The following is a 25,807-nucleotide window of genomic DNA, read 5'->3' on the forward strand; positions in this document are numbered from 1 at the left end:
TTAATATTGTAATAACTGTTAATATTGCTGGTTTTGGTTTTCTCATTTGTAATATCTGTTAAATTAATTTAATAGAATTAAGTTATTCAACTTTTTTTTTTTATGGTAAATAAAAACAAGGTGTACAAGACCATGAAACTATTGGTGCAAGAATGCTGCAGTAAATGGCACATTTATGGCCACATGCTGGAATAATGCTTTTGTCTTGCCCATGGCTCTTTAATTATGCTGTGAGTGCCCTGGAGTGCTTTTCCAGGATGTATAATAAAAGCTTTACAGACAAGAAATATGCAAGTTGTCTATATACATTTTGCGATGCTATTATGAGAATGGACTCTATAAGAGGTTAATTATTGATTTTAGAACTCCGAGAAGGTTGGATCAGAGCGGATGTTGTTTTATTTAACAGCTGTGTTGAAATACACAGCATACATTACTCAATACTCTATTCTCATGTTGATATATCTAATGAGCATTTTGGGGGTTTGCAGACCTGTATAAAGATTTTCACTATTAACAATAGTTATCAATATTCTAGCCTTAAAGCATTAAATCTGATTGCTGTTCAAATTTGAAATTCCTACACAAGGATGTTATCATGTAGCTTCAAGAAAAGGGAAATGGCAGTGTTATTGTTATAGCTATCAAATGATATGCTCCTCTAAATGTGTCAGATTGATTTACTCAGTTATACAATATAGTTCTGGCACCAAAAACTATTAAACAAGCTGTGCTGTTTATGTAGGAAAAGTAACAAGTAAATCCACTGGGTTGTGGTTTGTTAGCCACGAGGGGAAAAAAACACACATCTTCCTTAGTTACAAAGGTTAGTGTTCAAAAGAAACAATATATATTGATCTTTGTATGGCCAGAGAGATGCATCATGTTGCAATGATATTGTAAATCAATTTTTAAAAAATGGGCAAAATAGGAAGATTCAATCTCTCTAGTCATGAAAAATGTGACATCTTTAATATTAGATTTGAACTTTCATCTTTCATTTTATACACGCTGTGTTAATGGAAATGGAGTAGTGTGTAATGTAAATAAGTCGGAGAGAGGGGCTTGATCAGAGGACTGACACATCCACTCCACGGCTTCCTTCGAAACGCCTTCCTTCGAAAATTGTTTCCATGATCAAAACATGAAGAATTTTAAAATGTTTTTTGAAAAAATAAGCCAATCCTCCTGGATATCAGAGATCACTGTCAGAGGAGAACACAGCCACTGCCCACAAACTCGTTTTCATGGGCTCCTTGAGCTCGTAGATTTAATATCATGCTGCAAATTATATTTTTATGATTTAAACCACATTTTCTAAAAGGCAGCAAGGCTGTGAGAAGATGATCCTTTTTTTGAGACATCTGGGTTGGGGGAAAACATGCTGATCACTCCAGATGTCTGTTAGCTTTTAGGTTTGTACAGTGGGTTGCATTTGTAATGAATACATATAATACACAGTTCCTGATATCCTGAGCTGTTTACAGACCTATATTCCTCTGCTGTACTGACACTTTAATGCCCTGTAATGTCTGTCTGTCTGTCTGTTAGGTTCTCAGTGCTTTGTGATAAGTTTTGTGTTAATAATGTGTTATTTTGTTGGTGTACATTTAACTGATCTTGTTTTCTATAGATCCTTCTATAGATCCTGGGGCATGAGTAGAGAGTCTAGATGGTAGATCTCAATAACTGTGTAAAGTTTTTTTTGAATTTTCTTTTTCTTTGTGAGTTGACAATCAAACAATTTGCACTATGATGTCACAATTCATTCTAGTAAGAGTAAGATCCAATCATCAGCCATTATGCGCATGTTTTATTGAATATCAGGCCATTCATTGAAATTTCATAAGTTCTATTGGATGTTCTCTTAGTGAATAGTCAATTGAAATGCCCTTAACCTCTTGCATGTTCTTTTATTCAATATTTCGACTAATTTGTGTATCTTTAGTGTAAGGATATGTTTAGAGTAAAGAACTCATCTGTTTAACACATTTGTTTGTTACAATGAGTAAATACATTCCACACATTTTTACCTCTAAATCAGGCACAGAAAAAGACCCATAAGAAATGTATTTATTTATTTATTCTTTGGTTTTACTTTGAGAATCCATTTTAATGGCATCTTAAGGCTATAATCTGAGCACAGAAGATTGAGCTTGTAAAGTGAGGTTTTTTTACAGTATGTTTGTGCGCTTTGTAAACACCCTTGATTGAATCTAAAATAGTACTCTTGACAACTGCACTAAACGCACAGGCAGAAAGAAAGCTTGAGCTATCTTAAAAGGCAACTTGTGTTTTTGAGCCCCCTATTATAATGCAAACCATTTCATTTTAAATTACCATTTAACGTTTCTCACACTGCCAGTGGTGCTATCTTGTAGTGTGTTAATTAGCAGTGATAAGCCAAGTGTTTCCTCTGCTATTTCAGCTGTCTTAAGGCTCTCATTCAGCACACGCCAGTAGAAATGAGCGCGGGATTTGGTTAATCAACAGAAAGCCTGTCACCTGCTGAGAATTGTAGGTTAGCTGGCAAGCATGTTGTTTTTAGGTAGTCAATGAAGTATAGTCTGTTTTGTGGAGGTTACAGTGTGATGGAGTACCTATTGTTATCAGATATCCTTTAGGAAAGGCTTGGCTGTGTTTTTGTGTATCTCAATGTCTTGCATCATTATAAGGAGTGTTTCAAGGGCATATAAATATAATGTAACTAGCCCCGTTTGGCAATATCCATTTGGATATTATCTGTTTGCAGTGTCTTTAACTCTAATGTCTTTGATTTGATTTGATTCGCAGATGGTAGAAAATAATTTACTTTGTTGCACTCATAGTTTCTGGCTCGAATCATTTTTCTCCCCAAAATTGTAATGTGTTTTCTATAACATTTCTGATTCAAAACTCAATAACCAAATTTTTACGATGCGCCGATAATTATGTCATGTTGTGGCTGATAACCGATAAATGGCCAATATTGAAGTTCTACATTATTTTGTCCAAATAAATTACATTTATAAAAACTAAAATCAATAGTTTTACATGCTGCAGTGAATTTAAGCATCTCAACATTTTAATGGACAGTTTGAAAAAGCTATATTAATCAGCTAATGATTACTTTTAACAGTGTTATTAAATTAGTGTTCTTTTAAGATTACATAAATGGTGTATGGAAAAGCTATTCTACATGTAAAATTTGATGAAAAGAATATCATTTAAAGGGGGCATGTCTTGATCTTTTGACATATAAGAGATCTTTGTAGCATTAAGACATCCTGCATGTTTCAAAGATTAAAATGTTTTTTTATTCAAGCTCCAAAAGTCTCATTTTGATATTTTGCGGGTAATCTGTGACGTCACATGGGCAAATACACATGCATATGACTACCTCCAGTGCAAGACATAAACAAATGATTATACATTATCGCACCACTGGTGTTCAGTCGTTACTTAAAGGGTTAGTTCACACAAAACTGAAAATTATCCCATGATTTACTCACCCTCAAGCCATCCTAGGTGTACATGACTTTCTTCTTTTAGCAAAACACCATTGGAGTTATATTAAAAAATATCCTGGCTCATCCAAGCTTTATAATGGGTGTGAATGGCACCTTAGATTTTGAAGCCCAAAAAAGCATCCATCCATCATAAAAGTAATCCACATGGCTCCAGGGGGTTAATAAAGACCTTCTGAAGTGAATAATGCAAAAAAAAAAAAAAAAAAAAAAACTTGTTTATAACATTATAAAGGATAATCACTGGCTTCCGGAAATGGCCACCTGCGCGTTCACGAGAGAGTCGAGCTCTAGCATATGATGTAGGCGTAGCGCAAGCTTTGGTGAGAAGTGACGAAAATCATACGCCTATGTCATACATCTTGTGATAACGCGGATGGCCAATACCAGATGGATGCACTTTTTTGGACTTCAAAATCTAAGGTACCATTCACTCCCACAATAAAGCTTGAAAGAGCCTGGATATTTTTAATATAACTCCAATCGTGTTTGGCTGAAAGAGAAAGTCATACACACCTAGGATGGCTTGAGGGTGAGTCAATTATGGGATAATTTTCAGTTTTGGGGGAACTAACCCTTTAACGGCTTACACTTACACCGGATGGGTGCGTGATGTTGCATCAAAAGCAAATAGAACCTATTATAATCACTAACGCTGTCTACACTGGATAGTACGGTATACAGATGTGCGTTCAGTTTCTGACCGACAACAGAACAACAACTTTCGCTTTGACTCGTCCATTTTAAACCGCTCGTTTGGGTGTACAGACTTAAATGGGATCTCATGGATGTTTTATCTTCATGGTGTCCTGGATCACGTTGTATGATTATATTTGTTCGGAAGATTTTGTTTGTAAACGAGGCACAGTGTAATGGAGAGTTTGCAAAGAAACATTTGTTGAAAGATGAAGCAGCCAACTGTATTGGATCTGACAGCAGCTGCATCACAAAACACAAGTAAATTATTTCATAATCCTTGGTCTGTAAATGATGGTTTTATATGGATATAAACTTACTCATGTGCAATAGCGAGTGGGCATTGACACCGTTTCCTATGCAATGACATTAAGAATTCATAACAGTGACCGTTTACTGACAAGCTTGAAAGGAGCCGCCTCTTAAAAACAGATCATTTCAGGGGGTTGACATTTTTCCGCATATATATTTGTTTGTTTTTTTGTGCAAAAAACTTTATTAGCATTATAAGTGAACCTCAAGGAACATATTAATGGATAAAAAAATCCATGTCATGACCCCTTTAAATATCCAATATCGATCGATCGATAGCGATAAAATAACAAAACCACACAAACATCGAGTGACAAACACGTAATGTATCCTTTTTAAATATGTTTTGCCCGATGTGAAACAGCTCTTCTGTGTACAGGAATCAGCATGATTGAAATTGCTAAGCACTATGCCAGTCGCCTTTCATGCATATTTGGATTAAATCATAATTACACTACACACAAAACTCTGTCCCTCATTTAAAGGATCTACAGTGATAAATGGGTGCGATATATGACCGGCATAAGTAATGTTCTCCCTGCACAAAATCATTTTGTACTTCCTTCTGTCATGCAAATTATTTCTGGCAGAGTTTTGTGAATAATGTATCCCAGTGGCCTAATGACAGCACACACAAACAGGCAGTAACACACACACATACACACAACCCTCAAACTAAACCGTTAATGCAGTCTGAGTAGTTTGAATAGACCAGACTTGAGGATTTACAAATCCATATCTGGTAGATCCGTTAGTTCTGTGTCTGGGAATTGAGACTCTAGAAGCGCATTTAGTGTGTCTCCAGAGAACTGAACGCAGAAGGCATCATACTTCCTTATTGGACTAGATTGCTGGCTTATTTTATGTGAATGTTTATTTTTAGTACGCACTATTCTCTCAAATTCTCAGCAAATTTCACCTCTCTCAGCCAAAAGGCATTTTGATCCCTAGATACTACTATTCTTGCAGTAATGAGCCCATTAATTAACAGGCAGATAAATGGGATTTTCTCAAATGTATCTTCAAGAAATGAAATAATGCAATTCATGAGATGGAAATAAGTCGCTGAGAGCAGTGGACAAAATTCAAGGGAATGTACTGTAGAAACAGTACAGTACATTCATAGTACTGCTGTTGGCATTAGTGTAGAATCCCAGAATTCCCAGAGGGGTGACATTTTTTTATCATCTTTAGATGGACATCTCCTTATAAACATGTAGAAAGTGACTTTACATCAGATCTCCACAACAAAATCCATAACAGCACTGTTTGTTGTTAAGCGATCACAGCTTAATAATCAGCATGATTACAGGACTGGTGGGAGTATGGACACACTGAAATGTTCACAGCCAAAAATCACAGCCGAGAAAAGAAGCGACTGCAAGCAAAACAATGCCCAAACAGAGAGAGACAGACAATTATGATTATCTGAACAGAGGACAAAACTGTTTATTTTAAAACCTCAAGATGATAGTGGAAACAGACCTCCTATTATAGCATTAAAAGCAAAAATCACGTTTTTCTTGTTGTAAGAACTATGAATTTGAAACCCTGTGCAATATAAAATAAGCTACCATGAAAAAATAGCTATTTTGGTAAAACACCATGAATCATAAAACCAGAAAAACAAAGAGCTAAAATGTAAGCTAACCTCTTACTTCCATATTTAAGATGTTCAGCAGAGATACGATCTAAACCACTTGCTTTGTTATCTGACGATTTGCTTATAGCTTGGTACACCTCATGTGTCATAATTAGTATGACACATGACGCATAATTATAAATGTAGTCAACATTATATAATTCATTTTGCACACAATTAAAAAGATCACAATAATGTTGTATCCACAACTCTGCAATATTATCTGCTCTAGAAACTCAATATAGACTAGTAGAGTAGGAAGAGATATCCTGCAATTATTAGAAGTTCTCACTTCATTCCAAAAATCAGCAATATTATTATTTAATAACTTCATGGCCAGAATCAGCCCTCAGGGTTTGCTCATTTTTTACAAATAAAGCGAATAGCATACTTATATCTAGCATTAGCAAGTTTCTTAAACTCAAGCTCCAGCCCTTGTCTGGATCTGCCTGCCATAACCCATAATTGGGAGGCTTCAGCATGGTACTCTGCCACATACTCGCTCCAACCAGGTTTAATATTATTTACCATACTCTTATGTTTAAAATCTGGCTTACTACAATCATACAAAACATTTACCATATCATTATACATAGACCAGTATAATGGTCTCCCATGATTTACATCTTTACAGTTAACATCGCTACACATTATTGCAACCTAAAATTGCAAACCACATGAAATAAATAGAAAAAATATAATATAATTATATTTTATAATATTCAACGCAAACATCCTAATATATCCAAATCTATATGCGGGAAAATATTGTTTTTAACCCTCATTCTGACCCTCTGTCTGAAATGATCCATTTCAAAGGGCCGGCTCCTTTAAGGCTTGTCAGTAAACGGCCACTGTTATGATTGGTTAACATCATTACATAGGTAACAGTATCAATGCCCACTCGCTGTTGCACATGAGTAAGTTTATATCCATATAAAACCATTATTTACAGACAAAGCATTATGAATACATTGTACTATAATATAATCCCTCATTATTTGATCCCCCGAACATCGTTATCTACATACCAAAGTTGATTGGTTGCTGTGGCATCAGCAGCCAATGAGCTTGCTGCTAAACATTCAAATACTTGGCATTGTTTGTTGTCAGCAGTTGCAGCACTCTTTCAGACACCCTCTACCTTCCCCAGCTCGACCTGTATAGATCAACTATGGGCAGGGGCGTCAGACAGGGGGTTATAGTGGAACTGAGTAACATGGGCCCTCGGTGAAGGGGGTCCACAAAGATATATTGATATATATTGTTGTGTTGTGAGGCAAAAAAGGTATTAGCGTATGCCGTGTGGTTGATGTGCAGTGTTGCTAGCTGAGCAGAAATACATAATCATGTTTCTCTTGGTCCCTTAAAGTTGCGTTGGATTTTCTCCTCCACGTAAAGGTTAAGAGGTCCATCTATCACAGTTCCATGTTCATAGAGCTAGTTTATATATAGGCTATAATCTGTGTGTGTACACAGCCTTTTTTTTAAATGCCAGGTGCTGGTGTTTCGCATGCTTTCAGACAATCAGCATATACTAACGTCACGGATAGTTCCTATAGCGCTGGTTTAGACTCTACTCTGAAGTAGGAGCTAAATTAGTTAATTCAAAAGAGTTCCTTGAACTAAAATGGTTCCTAGTTCCTGCGGTGCGAAAAAATCCAGGAACTTCCGCCAATAGTTCAAGGAACTATGAAAAGGTTCCTCCGGTGCGAAAGCCCCTTTTGTGAATGTATTGGCAGTAGCAATCTGTAGCAGATCTATTCCACCAAGACCAAATAAATTAACATTGACACATCCATTACCATTTTTTTGAAGTTTCAGGCCCTGCTTTTTACTCTATTTGTGTAAAGTGCCCGTTATGTTGTAGCAGGTTTAGGTTGATGTGTAGTTACAGTAGATGTGTGCAGTCATTAACAGTATTGCATGTCTAATTATTCTATCTGGTAGTGCAGTAGAGAGGATGTCCTTAGAGTAAATGACTTGTTTTAGAAGCGCTTTGATTTTTCTTCCCCCTCCTCAGTTTCACATCTGACTTCCCCAGATAATTGGACTCTCTTTTTTTATCCATCATGTTTCTGTTGCTTGCTTCCATCAAGTGGATTAGAGGTTATAATATGTGAAAGATGCTTGAAATGTGCATAATCTTCCTATTAAAGTAATTTACATGCAATTATAATTCGTCCTATTGTTTTGTTCCAGTTGCTTTTAATTGTTTTTGAAAAGGTGTCTGCTTTATGTGCTGCATTGAAGTTGTAATTGTGTTGTTTGTGTGGTTTCATTAGCAGTGTTCCTCTCTGTCCAATAGAGCATGCAGATAGCTATCATGTGCATGTGGAACAAGAACAACTAGTGAAATTTAGATGAACTCTTGACAGCAAGCAACAATCTGTAAATATACCTCTCAACATTGTGTTCCTGCCATAATCAGTTTCTCCTTTCTTCTTCTTCTTTAATGTATTTTGTCGTTCCATCTCCTGTCTTACCATCATCCCTGTGGTTTTTGGCACCTTTGCTCTGTCTGAATGAAAAATTCATGTGAGATTTTGTTTCCTGTTTCAAATTTGTATCCATTACCTCAGTATGGGGGTACCACCTTTTCAGAATTCTCTTCAGAAATGAAACCTCGGCTGAACTGTGGAAGAGCCACCTCGAGTCTCACTTCCTTCACAATAGAGAGAGCTTATTTGTGCCTTTCCCTCTGTGTGACTTGTTTGATGAACTATAGTAATTCTGCATTCGGTCCATTGCTTTAAATTCCTGAATGGCAGATCCTCGGCCACTGCTGCATGAGAGAGACGAGAAGCTTCACAATGGTTATGCAGATCAACGGGGAAACTGAATCTGAAGCGGCCCCCCACCATGCTGATATGGATTTTAAGTCTATCAGCGAGGAGACATGGTCAACCAGACAGGAAATTCAGTTGATTCAGTTGTAATGTTGAGCTCATGGCCTCATGTTGGTTTGATCAGAGTCTTGTGTATTGGAAGGGGATTTACAGTCAAATGACCCATTATGATGAATGAAGACCCGTAGTCAAAAGTGTAGTCAATTGAAGCAAAGTTTTACTGAAGACAGTTTGTAGTTTCATCAGCCGAAGTCAGCTTCAAGACTCACAAGGAGTTCGTAGGCCGCCCCTCTTACAGTTACAAAGATCACAGCAATTATACCCTTCACCAAGGTCTAAGATACGTCATTACTTCAGGTTGAATGATTCTGATTGGCTAAGAAAAAGATAAACATAGTAATTTTCCACAAATGGACTGATAGGCAGTAGCACATCTCCATAGTCTGTTAGCCTGCGTTAGGTACCAGTGGTCCTCCGAGGTCACAAGACTGTCTCTAGATGCCATGGTAAAATATTTATAATATCTTTATTAATTTCATAATGGTCTCAAACTTTTACAGTATGCACCGGTCACATTAAAAGATATTGTATATATATGTAATTAAAAAAATAAATGTGTGTAATTAAAAAAATAAAAATTTGACAAGCAGCAGAAAATGTGTATGGACTGTAAAAAGCATTTCTACCTTTCCAAAAGTAATAAGTACTCTGAAAATAAAGTGAAAAGTTTTCCTAATGTAAGTCTAGGAGCCGTTTACACTACAATGCTTTCAACTTAAAACAGAAATCAGAGTTTTGGGGGCCTGAAAATGAAAACTTTTGAAAACGGTTTCAAAGTGCATGTTTTTGAAAAGGATAGTTATCTCCGTGTAAACTACAAAAACACAAATTTGTAAAAACACAGACAGTTTTTACACAGACAGTTAACTTAGTATGATTGCGTAGAGCTACGTCACATGTAGGCTCACTATTGGCCGACACTGGTCATGTGTGTGATGCGTGTGACGTGTGAAGAAGCCTATGGAGGAGTGATCCAGCTCTCAGATATCATCAAAAATATCTTAATTCTTGTTCTGAAGATAAACGAAGGTCTTGCGGGGTTGAACAACATGAGGGTGAGTAAATACTGACAGAATTTTCATTTTTGGGTGAACTATCCCTTTAAGTACCTCAAACAAAACTCAGAATTTCTTTCAGGGATTTAACTAACCTTGTCAAATCCAGCTATTTATTTCATCTTTAAAAAGAGCTTGAATCAACCTGGTAAACACACCTAGATTTAAATGGATTCATACATCTAAAAGAGACTTCTATTTGGATTCAAATAAAATTTTTAAATAAGTTGATGCATTCATTGGGAGTTGAACCCTTGGCTTGGCATCAGAGTTGCTACTGCCATGCTTTACTGTTCGAGCGACAGGAAGTTGTAAAGAGTCAGCCAATCAGATTAGCAGATTAGAGCTTGCCGAATTGAGAAAGTACCCTCAAATTTTGTAAACAATATGCATCAGTCCATCAAATGGACTGTGGGCATCTGTAGGTGCGAAGCCGAGACTAATGTGATCATCAGTTGACTATTGTGTGTGATTTCACTGGGGAATGATGTCATTTGTTAGTGATATCAACCTGTGTCTCATTTCAGGGGTGAAAGCTGTGTTCTCTGGTCACTACCACAGAAATGCAGGAGGATGCCATGATGGGCTGGATATGGTGGTGAGCTCAGCAGTGGGTTGCCAGTTGGGGAATGACACTCACGGTGTGCGAGTGGTGGTAGTTACTGAAGATGGTATCATCCATCGCTACCATAGTCTGGATCAATTAACCAAAAGAGGAATGGATGAAGACCTGAAGAAATTGTTGGTTTGAAACCACCCCCAGGTCAATAATCATGCGGTCGTGTCTTTATCTTCAACATTCATTATAGAAACTGAGCCGTTATTTGTACATTTTGAGATGTCAGGGTTTTTTGTTTTTTACAGGAACGAATGTTCTTGCGTTCTGTATACATTAGCCACTTTTGATCTTTGATACTCACATCATCTGTTTCCACACTTTAATCATGCAAATGCGTCTGAGAATTCAGTTAAATCACCTCATCATACTAATGGAGTGAGGAAATGCTAGGGTACAATGGTAGTTTAATAGTGCTGAACATTTTGGATGACAGTTTGATGAGTTCACTCTTTGCTCCTCTCTGCTCATTACTCTGTTCTGTCTCTGAGAGGAGGGAAGAGGGAATCTCCATGGTAACTATTGAAAGACATGGCTGCGGTGACCGGGACATCGAGTCACTTGTACTGTGGGTGGATCACCAAAAACATAATTGCTGACCTCACCTCACACTTGGACGAATGCAACCGAGTGTGACTGAACAACTTAAACGGCAGGCGTACAGCAATAAAGCAATAAAGACATTTTAAAAGACCAAGCTCTTGTCAGAATTCAATCTGAGACCTCATGTCTTCCTCACCAGTGTCATTCATGCTAAATTAAACTGGATGTTTTCCAGCTTTCTCTGGATCTTTCCATGTAATATTTATATGTAATGTCTAATGCTATGACCATACAGAGGGGTTCAAAAGTTTAAGGTTTTCATGATAAATAATGTAAAAGACATTCAGTTAGAGTGAAAAGTTGAATTGAAAACTGAACATGATTATCAGAATGTTTTTAGTATTGTATTTGTGTCCCTTTTGCTTAAATAGCAGACACTTGAGTTGCATGAACATTTGACTCACTGTACAAAGATGTTCACATGATAATTGTTGCAAATTTACGGTTACACTACAATAAGGTCTAATTTGTTAACTAACATGAACAAGTAATGAGCAGTATATTTTATTGCTTTTATTAACATGTGTTAAGGTAAGTTAATAAAAGTACATTTGTTCATTGTTATGTTAGTTTAGAGTACATTAACTAATGTCGATGGACACTGATTTATTGTAGTAGTAAATGTTAAAATTAACATTAAGATATTAATATATGTTGGACTATTGTTTGTTCGTTAGTAACTAATGTTAACAGATGAAACATTATTGTAAAATATCAGCTAATTTACTTGATTAGTGACCTAGAAATCTGACTGCAGAATGTGAAACATTCTTATTTGTTTATGGTATATTTCTTTGTTTTAATTATATAATTGACAGGTTTAATAATTAGATTTTGAATTCTGTACATGGTTGTATTTTTGTACTGTACTTTAAATAACAAAATTCATAAAAAAGAAAGTAATGCTTTGTCTGTTGTCTCTATTTTCACAAATGAGCTTTTATTTTTAGGGGGTTTATGATTTGAATATAGGGCAGAACACAACTACAATTTACACAAATATGCCTGAAATAAATATGTGTGCATCCAGATATGATGCCATTGTTACTGTAATACACTCCTGGGCCAAAAATGGCAAAATATTTAGGTTTTTTAATGGTCTTAACCATATTAATCGCATATCACTGGTCAAGAAATTAGCAAGAATTAAACTAATACTGTAGATAAAGTAATTTCGCACAGCATATCCTTCCCCAACTTGCAGACGACTTGTTAGGTAGTGCATTCGCTTACATTTTGCTTTTTCATACCAATAATTTGTGGTTAAGACAATTAAACGCTTATAGTGTTTGTTTAGCCATTTTGGGCGTGACCCATTTAAAAAAATATATTATTATTTTAGGAGTGTACAGCTAAAGAGTCTGCACATGTAATGCCTGATTGACAAAGCTTGAAACTGCTTGTGAGTTTGCGATTTGAATCAGACTCACTCGCTTAATAAATCATTAGAGCTGTTACTGAGTTCACAGCTGACTCCCTTACTGAACCACGGGTCATTTTTCATTTATGTCAGATTGAAATTAACCAGAAACAGTCTCTGTCTTATGTAAGACTTAAATTATTCTATTTACTGACTTATTGTTCAAATGACACAATATAGTGGCAATATATCTAAAACAAAGACATTCAAGACATTCTTTTTACTAAAAATATTTCTGGTCATTGCTTAGAGAGGTCCAATTGTTAGATGGAAACGACTGTAAGAAAAACTTGGTTTGGGAATAAAACTAAGGTAGGTGACATGTTGAAACATTTTTTTTATTCAAACAAGCAGGACTATTGGTAACACTCTACAATAAGGTTTCAATTGTTAACATATAACTACATTAATTAACAATACATGAACAATACAATGATACTTCTATATCATTTTTATCTTTAACTTAATGTTAATCTCAACAATTAGCCTACTAATACATTTTTAAGATCCAAATTTGTATCTGTTAACATTAGTTATTACACTCTGAACTAGCAAGAACATGAACATTTTTATTAAATAACATTGACAAAGGTTTATCAATGCTTTATGACTGCAAATTGTTAGTTCATTAGTCAATGCATAAACTAATGTTCATGATACCTTATTGCAAAGTGTTACCAAAGTATTAGTAGTACATAAATAAATCAGCAATAGAAAGAAAATACGTTTCAGTGTTTCATCCATTACAAAAAGCAATCTTTCCCATTGCTAGCAGCTCTACAAAGACCTGATTCAGTGAACCTAGGCATAAAATGTCCCTTGTCATGTTTCCTTAGGTTCTCTCCAGCTTCTTCCTGTAGCAGCTGTTGTATATTGAAAGAATCATCCTGTGCTTTTTGTTCTGATCTCAAGCCCGAGGGCAAGTAATCAGCATGTCATTCTAAGATAGCATGCAGTACTCAAGGATGTACAACATAATACGATTTGTCCAGGTCAGTGACTACAGTCGTAATGGCCTCTGTTCTTACACCGATAATTTGGATGTCACAGTAAGTCAGCTGTAAAGAGTTGCACAGGTTTCTCTGAGTTTTTAACTTAAGAAATGATTAGGCCATTTGTCAGTTTCTAAAGCAGTTTTTCTTGCCCATCCCACTTGCTTCTGACATAGACAGGCAGCAATGCATGTAGAAGAATTCAGCTTTAGAACAGGAGGACATTTGACATTTAGCAGGTTGCTTTTCTTCACACAGCAGAATGAACTCCTACACTGAGTAAATCACAGGGCATCAACAGCCTGACATATAAACCACCAATAATAACCACCTGTCGAATGGCCAAAACTGACTTTAAAGGGTCCATATTGAAGAGTAAAATATCCTTTAAACAACAGTTAATTCCTGCTTGACCAATCAGTTTAATCCATCAGTTTGTGAGAATCTAATTCGTGACTTTTCTGCAGGGTACAGCAGACGCCGGTAGGTGTTGGCAAGTGAATGGCTGCATCCGAAAGCACATACTTCCCTATATAGGTGAAAAACAGTATGTGACAAAAGATGTCCAAAAATGTTAGAAATTCACAGTATTCATAAGAGTAGGCAAAAAGTACCCGGATTACATACTTCTTCCATACTACACACATTTCATACTATATAGAATGTACTTTTTTAGTGGCCATGAAGTAATTATTCAAAGCAAGTACCTACTCAAGAGAGTATGCGATATCAGATGCAGCCAATGTCTTTATGAGTGAGTTACTCAACTGATCCGTTCGAAACACTGATTCAGAACACGTCACTGTCTTTGTGACCGACAATCCGATAAATTCCTGATGGTCAAAATCAAGTAACGCCCTACATTTGTTCTAGTTTGAGAAGCCATTTCACTTAGATATACTTCACAATAGGGACTAAAAGACTATTGCAACCTCCATTTCATGCCAACTTTAAAAAAAGCAATGATTAATTTAGGTATGAAGTGAAATATGAGTCCCTAAATAACTGATAAAAAATGCTGATTCATTCAGGAATCAAAACACCACTATATGTTGCTCTGAAATGTGCAACAGTTCTATTAATGCGTTATTTAGAAACTGTTTGCATTGGCGTAGCAAAACAAATTTGGCAATTATTGTATATCTAAAATGTAAGTCACTGAATATGCAGAATGTTCTGATTCGATTTGAGCATCTGAACAGATTATAAACATTTGTGGCTAGACTGTATGTGACTGCCAGACCGGATGTGATGCATTTAAAACTTTGTAATTAAAACTTTGAATGGAAAGTGAGAATTACCAATATTTTTTTCACTAAAATGAAATTCTTTAAATAAAATTATGTAAAATGTGTGGTTATAAATGAATTCTCAGAGATAATTATTAATGTTGATTAGGCCTAGAAAAGCTGCTGTTTTTTCCTTTCAGACGTATTTGTTGCTACTTGGTGTTTCACAAAAATGTTATTCTTCAAACACTATTCCTGTAAAACGGGTGGTTATGAATAATTTTCTCCAAGGTAATTATTTACATTGATTAGGCCTAGAAAACCTTTTTTTTTTCTTTCAGATGTATTGGTGGTCATTTTATTATTTTATTTTACCATGATGAATAAACAGAAGGTAATGGCTTTCACAACCAATTTAAAACTTTCGTGCAACTGCCACAAGGCCCTCTTTACACCTGGTATTAAGATGCGTTTTGGTCGATCGGATCACAAGTGGACAACGTTAAATGCAGGTGTAAATGGGGACTAAAACAATCGTGTTCATGTCAATTGCGTGAGCTTATTTCATCGATTAGATCGAAAGATCTGAAAACGTCCATACATTTACTCACCCATAGACCATACCATCGAAGAAATCATGGCAGGAGTGGTTGAAAATGGACAAAAGATACAAATTAATACACCAGGTGTAAACGGGAATGTGTCTTGCTCGTCTACTTGTGATTAGATCGACCAAAACACATATTAATACCAGGTGTGAACAGGGTAAATTGTCAAAATGTGACAATCGTAGGCAAATGTCAGAGATAGTGGAAAGGCAGCATATAATGTTGGCATGAAACGGAAGATGGGAGTCTTTTCTTGCCCATTGTGACAAATGCCAGAGTGAAACGGCTCCTCGAACAACAACAACAACAAAAAAAATGTAGGACGGGGCTTGATTTTGTCAATCACGAATTAATTGGATTGTTATGGTTTGTTGTGATCTCATGTAAATGTGACAGGTTGTCCCGAGTCCCGACCCGCACTCACACCAGTAAACACGTCATCAGAGAAGAGAAAAGATATTGTTGCAAGAAGGAGAGGAATATATTTTGATTAAAGATTACAAGGGCTCATGCAAAAAAAAATGAAGTGCATGGATAAATCCTTTATAATAAATCCTGCAATATTCCATTAAAAAAAATGTTCATTTTGATTTCATGGTGATTTCAATACTTGGAAAAAGCCATCCTTTAGCATTCTTACTCAGCCAGCCAAACCTTGACCCCTCGTATTCTAACTAAAATTCCCTCTTTTCCATCAAAATAAAGTTTCTGAAGCGAGAAACTTTCCACAAGCCAACACTTCAGGTTGTCAGTCAGCCCTCACACAGAATTTGACAGATTGCTGCACTGTCTGCCCATCTGCACATGCTATTTCAGTAGAGTTGGACAGTAATAGAGTCATTTTCAGCATGCATTGAGGTGGAGGGCAAATTAGCAAAAACACACAGACACACACTACATCATTGATGCCTCATTGGCATTGCAAAATGACTTGGCCTATAAATACCCGTCAAAATAAGACTAGCAAACCCTATTCATTTTAGATGGATTGAGATGTTTAACCTCAAAACGTGCTTCTAATGCTGTGGAATGTGTGAACTTAAATGTGACCTTGTGTTGTTTATCCTTCCAAGCTCTGTGACTAATTTTCTACCTTTAATTGGAATTTCAACTCATTTTTAACATAGAAATGACTTGTGTTATTCATGTAGAAGGTTTCTATATTTTACATTGTAAGAACATTAATCCCTTTTTTACTGGTTCTTTTTAAAATTCCGTAAGAATGCTAATGCGGATAATCTTCCACCATATTTTCTCACACCGGGCAGCCTTGATTTTCATCCTTTGCCTCAATTAGATTATTACACATGATATTCATATTTAGAATAAAGGGAATTGCAGAAATGAGCTAATGTTTTTTTTTAAAGCGCCTCTACTGATCAGCCACACTGCAGTTTGGTTTCAACACTAAGAGCTCTGTTTTTAAATTCATTGGCACAAAAACAGTCTCATCAAATGGAGCAGCTGTAGTAATTTGTAGAAATACGAAATGTCTTTCCACTTTCAACCAAAAACTATTTTGTGTTTTTATTTGTTCTACTGAAATGCACTCTCTCTATTAGTGACTCACAGCAGTGCATTTTGAATGTGTGAGATTTTCCCAAAAACACTCTGTATTAATGATAGATCATTTATCATGTAACTAGCCAGTGTATTTTGTATGAAGGCTTAAATTCCCACGAGAATTTTCCCTCAGTTGTTTAGGAGTTTACTTAATCAGGATCGCACTGTTCTCACTGTAACTTCATTTGGTGATGTGCAAACCAAATATACTGCAGTGTTACCCATGCACCTCGGTGACTTTAATCCAGTTTGCGGTAGACTCTGTCTTAAAGTTGATGTATCCTTTCATCTGACTCTCAGTCTCTCCCAAACCCCACTCTCCAAACATTTAAAGAGAAAGTTCACTGTAAAAAATTATATTCTGTCATTATTTACTCACCCTCATCTCATTCCAAACCTGTATGACTTCTTTCTTCAGTGGAAAATATCAATGGGGATTCGATGTTATTTTGGACCCCATTGACATCTTGTATGGACAAAAACCTCTTCAGTAGGTTTAATCTTCTTTTATGTTCCACAGAAGAAGAAAAAAAGTCATACAGGTTTGAAACAACATGAGTAAATGATGAAAGAATGTTGTTTTTTGGGTGAACTATCCCTTTAACCCTATATAGCCTACTGTATCATATTTGATGCGCAAATATCTAAGGCCTCTAAATTATCAACACGATAAAAACTTTGCTGAAAAATCTGCTGTCCATAATCTACTACGTGCCTTCTGTTTGATTGATAGTTTACAATTTTTTAGCAAGCTAAAGGCCTTTTAGTATAATTCTAAAAACATCCTCTGTCGAGTCATGGTACACGTGTCTTTTCGCTGTGAAATTTTATGAAGTAAATGGAGGAATAACTTTTATATTGACATATTTGTAAGATGAACATTTACTCGATTGAAGCAACTTACAGATGTGTTGGCAGTGACATAAATGTTCTGTACAGTTGTTGTGGCATTTAATCAAATTGTTTCTAGATTAGTGTGCAGAGTACAATTTTAAATAATTACAAAAAGCTTCATTGGCAACTTTATCACAAAAACCCAAATTTACCCTGGCATAAAATGACCAGCTAACATAATTTCAATAATCATATAATTAGCACATAGGAAACTGTGAACGAGTACTGGTCAGGAGAAATTGCTCTATCATTCTGACTGGATTACAAGAACAGAGTGATTGCTATAAATGGAGGGAAGAAGAGCTTCCTTTTCACTGTGTTAGCAATGGTTACCTTCAAAGAAAGACAAACAGGGAATATCGCTTTGCATCAAAATGGCCTCACATGCAAGGAAATTGCTGCAAAGAATATTGCACCTGAAAGAACCATTTACCGGATCATCGAGAACTTCAAGGAGAGAAGTTCAACTGCAGTGAAGAAGGCTTCAGGACGTCCCAGAGTGTCCAGCAAATGCCAGAACCGTCTGAGGATTCGTGTCACCACCAGTGCAGAACTTGTTCAGTAGAATAAAGGTGCGTGTGAGTGCATCCGCACGATGCCAAGAAGCCACTTCTCTCCAAGAAAAACATCAAGGACAGACTGGAATTCTGCAGGAACTACAAGGATTGGGCAGCAGAAGACTGGTGCAAAGTTATTTTTTCTGATGAAGCCCGCTTTGATTTTTTGGAAGGAAAGGTGAACGCTACTATGAGTCCTGTGTCGTGCCAACAGTGAAGCATCCTGAGACCAGCCATGTGTGGTTGCTTTTCATCCAAGGGAGGCTCTCTTACAATTCTGCCCATAAACACGGCCATTAATAAAGACTGGTATCAGAATGTCCTGCAAGAGCAACTTCTCACAACGATCCAGAAGCATTTTGATGATGATACGTGCATCTTCCAGCATGATGTGGCACCGTATCACAAGGCAAGAGTGATAAAGAAGTGGCTTGGAGATCATTATAAAATTTTGGATCTGTGGCCAGGCAACAACCCGGATCTTAAACTCATAGAGAACCTGTTGTCAATCCTCAAAAAGGCGAGTGGACAAGCAGAGACCCCCAAAAATGGTGATCGACCCTGAGCACTAATAAAGCAAGAATGGATTGGCATCAGTCAGGATTTGGCCCAGAAGCTGATATCCAGCATACCAGAGCGAATTGCAGAGGTTATGAAGACAAAATGTCAACACTAATGTTGTAAACATTGACTGCATTTATTGAATGCTTTTGCAAATAAAAGTCTTTAAAACTTATGAAATGCTTATCATTGTTTTCCGGTATACCATAGAAACATGTGAAAAAAATAAATCATACAAATCATACATAATAGAAAATAATCTACAAATACTGAAGCAGCAAACTTTGCAAAGACAAAATGTGTGCCCTTGCCAATACTTTTGGCAACAGCTGTAGATTTACTTTATCCATACATATCTTTTTAAATCATATAAAAATGTAAGTATCAAATATGATACAACTCTAAAAAAAAATGAAAAAAAACATATTCTCCTACATCATAATGAGCCTGGTGTATCAAATATGATACTATATGATCCGGGCCGTATTCAGATCACATGGTGGACCTGCGCCTAGACACGACCACAGCGTGTGATGAAGTCAGCTGGATCCGGCCTGTATCCAGATCAGATGGAGGACCTGCGCCTAGACATGACCACAACGCATCCCTGAAGTGTCAGAAGAGACTGTGTCAACTAGACTCTCCCCTGTGAAGGCCTCATCGACACAACAGCCATCGGCACTGATCCTCAACAAACTCGTCTCCATACCGGCGTAATGACTCCAATCTTCAACCAGATGGAACTGGATAATATTCTGATTGTTCCAATCCAATCTGACTTCTGACCTATAATGATGCCTGAATCATAATCATACACAGTTCGTTCGCAGGCCAGAGGAGAACTGGCCCCCCGACTGAGCCTGGTTTCTCCCAAGGTTTTTTTTTCTTCTCCATTCTGCCACCTGATGGAGTTTTGGTTCCTTGCCACTGTCACCTTTGTCGCCTTTTTTCACCTTTCGTGAGCTTAGAATTATACAGTTCTATCTCCGTTTAGGGTAGTTCTGAGATATTGAGCATCAAAGGTTTTAAATCCCTGCTGTTTTGTGAGATGGAACCATTTTATTTTATTAATAACTACTAACAAAATATATTTTTTTTTACAAAAATAACACCACACAGGCATTAATAAACACTTAATGGATAAGATTATGTCAAAAACTCAATTTCGACCAAAAGTGGACATAGAACCATATAATTCTAAGCTCACGCTTTGTTGCCATTGGCTTTTGGCTTGCTTAGTTGGGGACATTTAATTTAATATTCAACAATAATATTGATCTGCCTGCATTGACACCATTATATGAAAACTGAACTGAGCTGGACGATGACATCACGTTTTTCTCCAGAGCGGATATATATATAAATTAACTAATAGATTAACTTTTGTGCAACAGAACTTAAACATCACTGAACTTACTTAAGATGGACTGTGATGCTATTTTCTTCTGGAAATAAACTTTGTTGCAAGATTTTCCTGTTATCCCTGTAAAGCTGCTTTGAAACAATCTGTATTGTAAAAAGCGCTATAAATAAATGTGACTTGATTGTGACTTGGCAATAAAAAACACCCACATAAGCAGACTTTTTAAATATTTTGTCTAAAGGTTCAATAAATTGTTTTATTTCAAAAGATTTTCTGTTATTTCATACGTCATGCTTTATAGGGTTAAAGCAGCAGAGCAGGAACCCTGTTTACAGTGAGTGTAACATTTGGACTTGTTTTTAATGAGTCATTGACATAACTTTGTTTAAGCAGCGCACCTCATGTCATGCTTCGTAAAGACTGATAAAATCCAGCTGCTCGCTGAGCCGCCGTCTTTTCCTGCCTCCATTAATCTCATGCTTCTTGACATGACCAGTCAGTCACTGCAATGCTCCTCTACTGATTATTTGTTTGCTTCCTCTCTCCCCTCCACCTCATCATTCTGACATGGTGATGTTTGAGAATGGCTCATATTAAACTTTGAACCAGGTGGAATATATGGTTCATCCTGCCTTACTTTCACTTCCACCATTAGGGCTTTCTCTCCTCGAGTGCTTAGTCAGTGACCTCAAAAAACAAAACAAGTTTTTAGAAAAACGGGACTCTTATTTTTTGCTTTCTGCCCCTCAGAACACCCATATACAAAAAAATGGACCAGTGGTGCTCTTTCGTGTTAACTGAGGTTACTGAGCACTTGATGAGATAAGGGCTTTCTGAGACACATTCTGTACATGTTTTTTACTTTTCTATTAATCTTTAACAAACAGCAAATATGCAAAATAAATAATGAAAGTGTCAGGCTGACAGAAGAATGCACTCAAGATTACTTGATTAACCTTGAGAGATGCAGACCTGGAATCCACTATTATTTTCACTTCACAATCTAGACAAAAGATATCAATATTGAAAGCTGAATGTCACACCTTTACATTTACATGAATAAATACTGTACAAGTCTGGCATGTGTGGTATAGCAGTTATACATTTCACATTCATAGTGTCAGAGAGGCATGGAGTCCAACTGGAGTTGGTGGATATGGAGGGTTTCTAACTAATTCATCTCTTTGCATAGATTTTCTGTATTTGCTACAGCATATTATTGTGTAATTATGTTGACTTGATAGCAATGTGAAAATGTTTTTCCCTCTATTTTCTCTGAATGAAAAAAAAATCTATAAAAACATCCTGGTACATGGTATAGTCTTCATAATAGCTCTTAAAATCCATTTCCTATTTATTTTTAAGCATGCCCCACTTAAACTGTGATAAACACTCTGTCAGCAGCACTCTACACAGAAGTGCTCTACTGCTCTCTCAAGGCCATTAAGTAGCAATGCACACACTCATAGTGATTCATCATGATTTCGGCAGCCTTCTCAAATATGTGCAGGGGGATAGAATAGAATAGAATAGAATAGAATAGAATTTTACAGCTTTGGCACATACATGAGACATATAGGGTCTGATGTACTACCTGTACTGAGACAAACAATAAATGCTTAGTATATAATCAGGAGAGTTGGTGGGTAAATGTTTAAAATAAACATAATAAATAAGAAAAAAAATCATATGACATAAAAAGTAATAGTTATAATAAAATGTCATAGTTATGACTTATGTCTTATGTAAACTTTTATGTCAGATTATGATTTTATCTATTACTTTTACCCCATAATTAGGGGTTCAAGCACGTAGTGCTGAAACCCTATTGTTATTGTTAATTTTCCCATGATGCAACATTCTCCACCTAAATCGGATCGGGCAGACCGAACCATACGTCGTAGAGACTTAAAACTTCGAGGGCTGGTAGTACTCACACCGCCTACAACGTCGCCAAGGCCCGCACCGATCGGCCTGACGGGGGTGCTACAGCGGTCAAAAGTACGAAATGGCTCATAACTCCTAAACCGTTTGGCGTAGGCTCAAGTGTCTTACATCGTTGGAATCCTTGGCTCAAGGCGGACAAGATGACAGTGACTATCAATAATCATCAAAAAAAATTGAAATTTCAATTCACGGGGGAACCAAAATGTTCGATGTGTCCAGGGCCACTTTTACTAAAACGCTAAAATCGCTAAACTTGCGACACATGTTCATGATATCAATCTGATGTCACATGAAAAAAATCACGATGATTGGCCACTTGGTGGCGGTATAACATGGTAAAAAATCATGAAAATGGCTATAACCGCACTCAACCGTTAGTCCGATGAAAATTGGCATTCAGTGTCTTTGTCCAGGGTGCCATGATAGTCTATGAGAACATTGGCATATCTCAAAAAACTCGATATGCGTCATCGGCACAATGCCCTGAAGGAGCCTGAGAAGTCTCAAGCCACCGTTTTTCACGGGAGTGACGTCCTTAGACTCCTGAATCCTTGCCGAGTCCAACGATACATGCCAGGTTTCGTCATATGGTTTGTGTAACAGTGTCATTTAGCCCTTAAAAAATTTGCGATTATCTTCGAAACAGTTGGCCTAAGTCCGATCGAGACAAAAAACGCTACAGGAAATTTGAAAACATAGGTCAATAGCTAAACGCCCAAATGTCAAAATTATGATAGGAACTGACAAAAAAAATCCAATTAATGTCACCCATGGATAATGTTTATGCTCTCATAAATATAAATGTCTAAACTTCAAAGCAAAATTAGATATTTACAACAAATTTGACACATGTATGGGCACACTTTGAGGAAACCTAATAAAAGTAGTGGAGATCAGGCAAGACGTTGTGCTATAACTGTCAAAAAAATTTTTTACAAAAATTTCCTTTGTAAAATGCATCTCCATCTCCTCTGCATCTCCATCTCCTCCTCCTCTGCATCTCCATCTCCATCTCCTCTGCATCTGCATCTCCTCCTCCTCTGCATCTCCATCTCCTCTGCATTTCCATCGCCTTCTCCTCTGCATCTCCATCTCCTCCTCCTCTGCATCTTCTCTGCATCTCCATCTCATCTCCATCTCCACTGCATCTCCATCTCCGTCTGCATCTCCATCTCCTCTGCATCTCCATCTCCACCTCCTCTGCATCTCCATCTCCATCTGCATCTCCATCTCCTCTGCATCTCCACCTCCTCTGCATCTCCACCTCCTCTGCATCTCCACCTCCTCTGCATCTCCATCTCCATCTGCATCTCCAACTCCTCTGCATCTCCATCTCCTCTGCATCTTCATCTCCTCTGCATCTCCATCTCCTCTGCATCTCCATCTCTTCTGCATCTCCATCTCCTCTGCATCTCCATCTCTTCTGCATCTCCTCTGCATCTCCACCTCCTCTGCATCTTCGTCTCCTCTGCATCTCCATCTCCATCTCCTCTGCATCTTCATCTCCTCTGCATCTCCATCTCCATCTCCTCTGCATCACCATCTCCTCCTCTGTATCTCCATCTCCTCTGCATCTCCATCTCTTCTGCATCTCAATCTCCTCTGCATCTCAATCTCCTCTGCATCTCAATCTCCTCTGCATCTCCACCTCCTCTGCATCTCCACCTCCTCTCCATATCCACCTCCTCTATATCTCCATCTCCTCTGCATCTCCATCTCCATCTCTTCTGCATCTCCATCTCCTCTGCATCTCCTCTTCCTCTGCATCTCCACCTCCTCTGTATCTCCACCTCCTCTGTATCTCCACCTCCTCTGTATCTCCATCTCCTCTGCATGTTCATCTCCATCTCCTCTGCATCTCCATCTCTTTTGCATCTCCATCTCCTCTCTATCTCCTCCTCCTCCTCTGCATCTCCATCTTCTCTGTATCTCCACCTCCTCTGTATCTCCACCTCCTCTGTATCTCCACCTCCTCTGCATCTCCACCTCCTCTGCATCTCCACCTCCTCTGCATCTCCACCACCTCTGCATCTCCACCACCTCTGCATCTCCACCTCCTCTGCATCTCCACCACCTCTGCATCTCCACCACCTCTGCATCTCCACCTCCTCTGCATCTCCATCTCCTCTGCATCTCCATCTCCTCTGCATCTCTATCTCCATCTCTTCTGGATCTCCATCTCCATCTCTTCTGCATCTCCATCTCCATCTCTTCTGCATCTCCATCTCCATCTCTTCTGCATCTCCATCTCCATCTCTTCTGCATCTCCTCCTCCTCTGCATTTCTATCTCCTCTGTATCTCCATCTCCTCTGCATCTCCATCTCCTCTGCATCTCCATCTCCATCTCTTCTGGATCTCCATCTCCATCTCTTCTGCATCTCCATCTCCATCTCTTCTGCATCTCCATCTCTTCTGCATCTCCTCCTCCTCTGCATTTCTATCTCCTCTGTATCTCCACCTCCTCTGTATCTCCACCTCCTCTGTATCTCCATCTCCTCTGTATGTTCATCTCCATCTCCATCTTTGCGAGCCTCTTCCTTCTTTCTGTTGGCTGAGTAGAAGTCAAATGAGAATGAACATTTAATTGTGTTAATTGACCCTTCGTTAAGCCACGCCCAAAAACCGCCACTGGCCAATCGTGTCTTAGCAACCGTAACTAGGCGCGGGAGGTCTGGCAAGCTTTCGAGCGAGGGAAACATGCCCAAGCGTTGGGCGTATGGATTGTGCTAATCTGATACCCGGTATCCTAAAAGTTTGGACGGGGAGTGGACATTTTTTCCTTGCCGAAAATCTAAAAGCCAAGGTGAGAAAGGATGTGCGTGGATCAAGCAGTGTGGGAGACCCCATTCACAACTAAATGTCGACAGGATTAACAAAAACACCTATTGCTTGGAAGTTGGAAATAATTACAGTTCTTTGTTCATAATGCATATGTTTTAACGTAAAATAAGACATTTAAAGACAAGAGGGAGGCTCACTGACATACTTTAAAATATATTTCAACAATTTGTTAATCGACGGCCTACCCTTGACTGAGTAACTTTAACCCAATCCGATCGCAGCTCTCCAGGTGTTATTGTTATTCCACAAGATTTATGGTTAACTGTTTGATTTATAATTATTAGATTAGTTTCACATTTCACTTACCCTGCTGTGCACGAACATAGCTGTTCCTCGATTTGTGTGTTTCCCATTTGAATGGTCAGCGTATGAGGCGCGCGACTATAGGCTTTAGCTTCAATTTTTATTAAATATTCTCTAATCGGTTGCATATTATGTTGTGGATATATCCCTTGAATGCACTCTGCAGTCCCTTTTGTCTTGCTCTCTCAG

The 25,807-nt window shown here is 37.6% G+C and overlaps 2 protein-coding genes across 3 annotated transcripts in view; one reads left to right on the forward strand and one right to left on the reverse strand.

The window, feature by feature from the left end:
- The window catches only part of cpped1 (calcineurin-like phosphoesterase domain containing 1), a 40,185-nt gene extending 27,939 nt beyond the window's left edge, over nucleotides 1-12,246 (forward strand). For both annotated transcript variants that reach the window (XM_077201145.1, XM_077201146.1), the window contains exon 4: nucleotides 10,648-12,246. In XM_077201145.1, the coding sequence (XP_077057260.1) occupies nucleotides 10,648-10,871 (224 nt within the window). In that variant the 3' untranslated portion in view covers nucleotides 10,872-12,246. The remainder of the gene's footprint in view (nucleotides 1-10,647) is intronic.
- Nucleotides 1-25,807, reverse strand: part of shisa9a (shisa family member 9a) — a 736,130-nt gene that overhangs the window by 70,947 nt on the left and 639,376 nt on the right. The window lies entirely within an intron of this gene.

This window comes from Siphateles boraxobius, unplaced genomic scaffold (assembly GCF_051911475.1).
Source record: "Siphateles boraxobius isolate OS27281-9 unplaced genomic scaffold, OSU_SipBor_1 46, whole genome shotgun sequence".
In the NCBI taxonomy this organism is placed as follows: domain Eukaryota; kingdom Metazoa; phylum Chordata; class Actinopteri; order Cypriniformes; family Leuciscidae; genus Siphateles; species Siphateles boraxobius.